At 33.0% G+C, this 6,999-nt stretch overlaps 1 protein-coding gene across 1 annotated transcript; it reads left to right on the top strand.

Moving 5' to 3' along the window:
- The first annotated feature begins 2,404 nt into the window (after nt 1-2,404).
- Nucleotides 2,405-4,178, top strand: LOC122010352 (transcription termination factor MTERF8, chloroplastic-like). The gene is made up of 2 exons (XM_042566852.1): nt 2,405-3,611; nt 3,878-4,178. Exon 1 carries the CDS (start codon nt 2,454-2,456, stop codon nt 3,549-3,551), a length of 1,098 nt encoding a protein of 365 aa, XP_042422786.1. The 5' UTR covers nt 2,405-2,453; the 3' UTR covers nt 3,552-3,611; nt 3,878-4,178.
- The last annotated feature ends 2,821 nt before the right edge of the window (nt 4,179-6,999 follow it).

Below are 6,999 nucleotides of genomic sequence, written 5' to 3'. Positions count from 1 at the left end.
TATAAACTGAAATTTGTTTTACTTTCTGAACTGAGTAACCATGTAGGTCATTTTCTATGGAAAGTTTTTTATTATCACATGATGTCTTAGTCAATTTGAATTTTAAAAATTTAGAGCGTTTTTAATTTTTGTTATTGCTAGGATTCCTATATATAAAATTTAATTCATTTATATCGAGTTTTCACTTATTTAGGATAAAAAGATTTAATTCTTAACTACTCTATTTAATATATTGTTTAAGATGCTCAAACTCAAAGTGAATATATTTGTGATAGGTTTTCCTAGTGTTTTCTTTGTTCTTCTAGATTCCTATGCTGATGTTGAAAATAAAGATTATGGAGGTAAACTAATTAGGCTACACTTCTTTATTATTTCTCAATTTGGTGTCAAAATTTTATGTTAAATTACTATACTTATTTTTTTTGCATTCTTGAGTTAAAATTTTCTCTATTGTCATTATTTTTTTTGTTAAGAATTCTAAGTGATTGTTTTTTCAAAATATTTCTTGCATTCTGAATGAAATTAATTACAAATAAAATTGTTATTTTTGGATAATTTAATAGTACAGGAATGGAAAAAGAATTTATATATATAGTTTTGGAATTGATGTTTGATTCTTATTTCTAAGTTAGAATTACATAAATTTATATATAAATAAAAAACTAACAGTCGTCATAAGATAAAAAAAATCTTTGTACAACTAAAAAGTTTACTTATTCTATTTTTAGAAATAAAATTTTATAAATTACAATAATTATTACTTAGGTTGATGAAAGATAAAATTAGGGCATAATTAATAATTTCGTCCTGGGCATTTCAACAACCAGAATAGGCTCTGCTCACAATTTATTCAATAGCTGAATAAGAGGAAGTTCGTCGGTCTTTAAAATTAATCTACTTTTAAAATTAGTTAGGCAAAATTTGTACAATTAAATTATTTAAAAATAATAATGATCAATCGACTAATTAGATAGAACCAAAACACTTTAGATTGACCTGATTTACACGAAACATAAAGGTGATGGGTAATTTATCAAATGGCATCACATCACAGTTTGTTATTGCTCAAAGTGACACTTATTTTTAAAAAATACTTTTCTTTTTTTTTTTCAATTCTAAATTACTGATTTTTTTTAATTTAAATCAAATCAAACTGAAACCAAATCAAACTAAACCCTCAAGTCCTCCCAAGTTTCAACTTCCCTTCAACCTTCTTTCAACACTACAGTGTGGATTTAGTCAGAAAGGGAACTTCCATGCGCTTATGGAGCAACACTACACTGTGGATTTAGTCAGAAAGGGAACTTCCATGCGCTTATGGAGCGAGCAGATGGCCACTTAAAAAGTTGGTGGGGAGGTAACTATAAGGCAACAATTAGACCTTAACCAGCACTGAATTATACTTCATTTTGATTGCATTGTCTGTCTGGCATTTTTCTTGACAATATGAAATCATCTAGAAAAAAAAATGTTTTTCTAATATATATTGTAAATAGATCATCATAAAGAAATCTCCAAATGAATAGTATAGTAAATCAATTTTTATTTTTTATTTTTTATTTATAACGCAAGTGCCTAGTTTTTACAATCCCTCTTATCCTAAGATAATTGATCCGGCTCTATAGAAATTTCCACCAGTCTCAAAGTAACTCATGGAAGTGTTGCAATAAGTCATCGGTAATGGACCCCAACGATTTTTGTTGTCCCTGTAAAATCGTTCAACATTGAATTGACTCTTTGCTTGTGAAGATAAATTCATGGATTTTTTTTTCACCCATGAGTACTTCAACCACGGTCGCCCAATCCAAAATTTTTTACTGAATTCAACGTCAACATAAGTCAGAATTTTATCATGATATTCTCTTTAGTTTCACTAAGCTTTAACCGCTCTGTCATCTTCGTGGAACACTAAATCATTTTCATTGTGGGTAGAAAAAAAAAATCATCATCCAACAGTTTCACACTGCTGATCTCATTGTGATAAAAGGTAAATACGCTCTCTCCTAGCGTCCCCGTCAATCCGTCCCAAGATAAATACGGAGGAGGTAAATCATGAACGGCTACTAGCTTTTGGAATAATAACTAATAAATAAAGGAGATATTTAGAATAATGACTAACATATTGCTGATCTCATGATTAAAGGAGATATTTAGAATAGTGACTAACTTATTGCTGATCTGGTGATTATATATGAGAAGATAAATCGAAAAATTGAAATTATTCTTAACTTTATTGAGATTCCGAACGCTTATCGGCCAGTAAATCATTTTCATGCTCATTCGTTGGGAGTCCTTTGGTTTTTTATTCTCGTGGTAGTTTTAAGAAAAAATGAAACATACGGGGGGTCAAATGTGAAGTTAAACCGGATGAGGTGCTTCAAGTAGGGTTTTACATTTTGGTCGTTGGGTTGTATTTGTGACGAAGATACCAGGTCGAACGCCACGACGACGTGATGCTTCGCTCCCTAGTCCGCCGCGATGCGCTCCCTCCGTCGACGCAACTCAGTCGCGTCCTCTTCTTCTCCACCGGCGCCACCGCTTCTCCCGATCCCCACTTCATGGTCGAGTACCTCGTGAATAAAATGGGGTTCTCCGCCGACGATGCTTCCAAGGTCTCCAAGTTGCTCCCTCGTATTAAGTCCACCGAGAAGCCGGACTCCGTTCTTCGATTCTTCAGATCTCAGGGCCTTGATGGTGCTACTCTGAGAAGGATAATAGTTTGGAAACCAGGATTGTTGAGCTGGGATGTGGAGACTAACCTCGCTCCAAAGTTTAAACTTTTGAGGGAAATGGGATTATCTGAGTCCGACATCGTCGATATCGTTCGGCGGCACCCTATCGTTATTGGCTTCAACATCCAGAAGACGCTTCTCCCCAGATTGAAGATTTGGGAAAGTTTATTTGGATCGAGGGAGATCCTCCTCAAGAATCTGCGGAGTAGTAGATGGTTTTTTGGCAGCAACATTGAGAATGTAGTGCGCCCTAACATGAACTTCTTACGGGATGAATGTGGCATTCCTGAAGAGCGAATTTCTTTTGTCCTTAAAAGGATCCCCAGCTTCATCACACAAAAACCAGATTCCATCCGGGCTTTGGTAGATCGAGTTGAGGGGATCGGAATTCCCCGGGGATCTCGGATGTTCTTCTCGATCCTTGTTGTGCTGCACAGGGTCAGCAGGGAAAAATTTGAGGCCCACGTCAAGATCATGAACAGCTTTGGTTGGTCCAACTCGGATTTCTTTGCTGCAATGAAGAAACATCCTAAGTTTGTATGGTTTTCTACGGAGATGTTGCAGAGAAAGATGGAATTTTTAGTCAAGGATGTTGGAATTGCACCTTCAGACATTACTAAGTGGCCAATGTTTCTAACACTCAGTTTGGAAAAGAGGTTAATTCCTCGATTTCATGTAATGGAGATGTTAAAATCTGAAGGGTTATGGACTTCACAAGACACGCTACATACAATTTTCGTATCACCACCACCAAAATTTTTGCAAAAGTATGTGTTCCCTTACAAAGATAAATTACCCAAACTGCTTGAAGTCCTGTGAGTTGTAGCTGAGTTCAAAGGAAATGATCCAGACTGGGAATGAATGCCAGGATTTATTTGGGTATGATTTTTATGACTGCATAAGCAACAATTTGATCCAATCTTATCCTAGTTTTCATATAGTTTACTTGCTATTTTCATATTTTATATCATGGATGTAACTGTGTACTGTAGACTTGAAGATGTTAGTTGTCTGAGTTCCATTTTGCAACCTGATTTAGTTGAAAAGGATTTGTTTTAGGAACTTGTCAGTTGAACTCCTTCCAATTGAAAGAGATTTGTCTTTTAGAATGATCAATGGTGATTTTGTTCCCCTTTTACATGCAGAGTTGGGTGTATGCCAGGCTACAATGCCTGTATGCCAAGGTTATAGAGCAACCGTCTTCTTTCAAACTGATTTTATCATCATTTGGTTAATGTTTTTGAAAGTTGAAGTAGCATAAATTCACATTGCAAGCGCCTTCATTAAGCTGTATGGAAAATGATATTCTTATTCATGTATTTTAAGTATATTTAGCTGAGACTCTGATAGTTAAATAATTTGAGTTGTACACTGATTATAAACAAGATTACTTGAATCAACCAAAACTGAAGGTACTAGATCAAAGGAAACTCTATTTGTAATAATTCATAGTTACTTAAAAGGATCTGATTATTACTATCTTTATAATATTGCACTGTTCATTTTTGGAAAAGTATTCATCCAGTTAACTCTGAATGGATGGGATACATATCTTGTTATTGTTGTTCTGGTGGTGGTCTAGGGATGATAATAAACCTTTGGTGTTCTATCTTATTTTGTTGTGCACATAAATCCCTCATTTTTTTTATTATAGATGATATTGTGGATTAGTTTCAGTATTGGTGTGGGGTCTATCTAAATTATAGATTGTGAGAATTTAATTTCAGTAAGATGCGATATCTAGAAAATACATTTCTTTAAGCTGTAAATTTACTAGCAAAATGTTCCATTACAGTAATAATAGAAGTAATAATATATTTGTAGAAACACTAATTCATTGCTTTTGAAATTTGTCTTTGAAAATTTTCATCAAATAAGTACATTTCGGTGATGATGAATAACTCATATCTGGGCCAGTAACAGTGCTCATTCATCAAATTGAACTTTTTAGCACTTTCAAGGATTATCTGGTCAAGTAACATGTTTATTTAGTTTAAATTTTATTTTTTATAATCTCACTTATTTATTTTCGATTGTTCAAATAAAAGAGTTTGAAGTTTTGAGTTATATAAAATGAAATTTAATGACAAATATACAATTTATAAAATAAATTCGTTTGTCCATTTTACACTGAATGCTTTCCTTGATGTTTTTATATCTCCATGGTTAAATAAATGGAATGTTTATGAATAAATTTAATGGCATTTTATTGAATCGCAAATGTAAGTTTGGGGATTTTTTATTTGGCTTACTTAACTTTCATAATGTTAAAATCACATAATACGTTCTCATTATATCACTCATTCTTTCAGAAAATAATTATATAGGTTTGCATACGTGTCTTTAAATTTTTATTCTACCCATTCAAAAATGCATTAATCTCAATTTATGATGTCGAATTCAGATATGAATATATTAAATAGTTTTTTAGGAATATATGATTCAAAGTTATCTAATTTTAAGTTTATCAGAGTTCAAAATTGAATAATAGGCTTACGGCATTAAAAATTTTAAAAATTTAATAGTTTTTTGAATCAAGAAAGTTTTAGAAACTCATGGAGGGTGTTAATAGTGAATATCATTGTCATATGTTTTATAATAGGTTTATGATAAATTTATCAAACTTTTATAAGTCTAAAAAATTTATATAAAGGCAAATACATTAAGGAGGCTTTTAAAGAATACATTGGTTTTAGTTTGAAATAATTCAAACTTCTTTATGTCTTTTAGCGAGTTTGAGAAGAAAATGGCTATGGACTTGCCATCATTCAAAAATTTAAAATTTCATATTTTGCAAATTAGGAGAGTCCTAGGAACTTATTGGTGATGTTGATTAGTGAATATCATTGTCTTAAACTTTATAATGAGCTCGTGATAAAAGATATTAAACTATAGTGCATTTAAAAAAATATTGTTCTAAATTTTCGTTGTTGAATTCAAATCTAAGGACATAAATATATTAAGGAGGTTTTCAAAAATACATTGTCATCGACTTTACAATGAGTTTGTGACAATTTTTATCAAATCTTGTAAGTTTAAAAATTCATTGCCCTTTACAATGAGTTTGTGACCATTTTTATCAAACCTTTGCAAGTTTAAAAATTCATTACCTTTGATTTACCTTGCAAAATTTAGATATAAAGTCATAGATACATTAGATACTTTTAGGAGAACATTAGTTTTAGTTTAGAATGATTCAAAGTTTTTTAAGTCCTTCAGTAAGTTTCAGATGAAATTGCCTATGGACCTATTATTGGTAGATTGTTGGTGTAATTATCTCTGGATAAAAGTTGATCAGTTTGACTAAGTTCAAGTGGATTCTAGCTTAAATTTTGATATTTGGACAATATATTTAAAAAATATCTGAAAGGGTCAAGTAAGTCAAGGTTGATCAGATATTTGATGATATGTGAGAGGAAAATCAAGTAGGTCGTGGAGTACCGGATAGTTGACTGTAAAGTCCTAAGTGGAGGCTAAACAAATACAAAGTCCTAATTGCGGTTAGACAAAGGAAAGTCTAAGTGGATCAAAAAGAATTGCACGTTGGCAAAGGGAAATCCTAACTATGGTTAGGCAAGGAAAAGTTCAAGTGGGTCAAGGAGGATCACACGTGGGCAAAGGAAAGTCCTAACTACAGTTAGGCTAAGGAAAATCCAAGTAGGTCAAAGAAGATCACACGTTCACAAAGGAAAGTCCGTAACTTGAGGGTTTGTCCAAATGTGTTAAGGAGGATCGCACGTTAGTAAGAGGAAAGTCCTACCTGCGGTTAGGCAGAGGAAAATCCAAGTAGGTCAAGAAGGACTGCACTAGGTGATTGAAAGTCCAACGGAAGTTGACAAAGTCCAAGTGAATCAAAGGTTAATCGGACACTCGATGGGGAAGTCCCAACAGGTCATGATTGACCAAAGGTTGGGCAGGGGAACCTTAGATTTAGGTTAAGCAAGTTAGGATTGGACAATTGATTAGGTAATTGATTGTGCCAATGTCAATCGATTAGTTGATCGATTAAGAGCTATGTGTCGCAAGAGAGGAGAAGGTTGAATCGATTAGCCAATTGATTAAGCTTTCACCAATCAATTGGCTAATCAATTAGGGGCCTAAATTATGAGCATAAAGAGGTGTTGAATCGATTATCCAACCGATTCAGCCCTCCAATCAATTAGGCAATCAATTGGGAGTTATTTTTGTCACAAGGAGTTTAATTGATTAGGTAATCGATTGAGAGAAATTCACAAGCAAATAGTGGGCATCATAATCGATCAGGTGA

This window comes from Zingiber officinale, chromosome 8A, assembly GCF_018446385.1.
Source record: "Zingiber officinale cultivar Zhangliang chromosome 8A, Zo_v1.1, whole genome shotgun sequence".
NCBI lineage: Eukaryota > Viridiplantae > Streptophyta > Magnoliopsida > Zingiberales > Zingiberaceae > Zingiber > Zingiber officinale.
The sequence above is the reverse complement of the archived record's forward strand: the minus strand, read 5'-3'. Positions and strand labels throughout refer to the sequence as shown.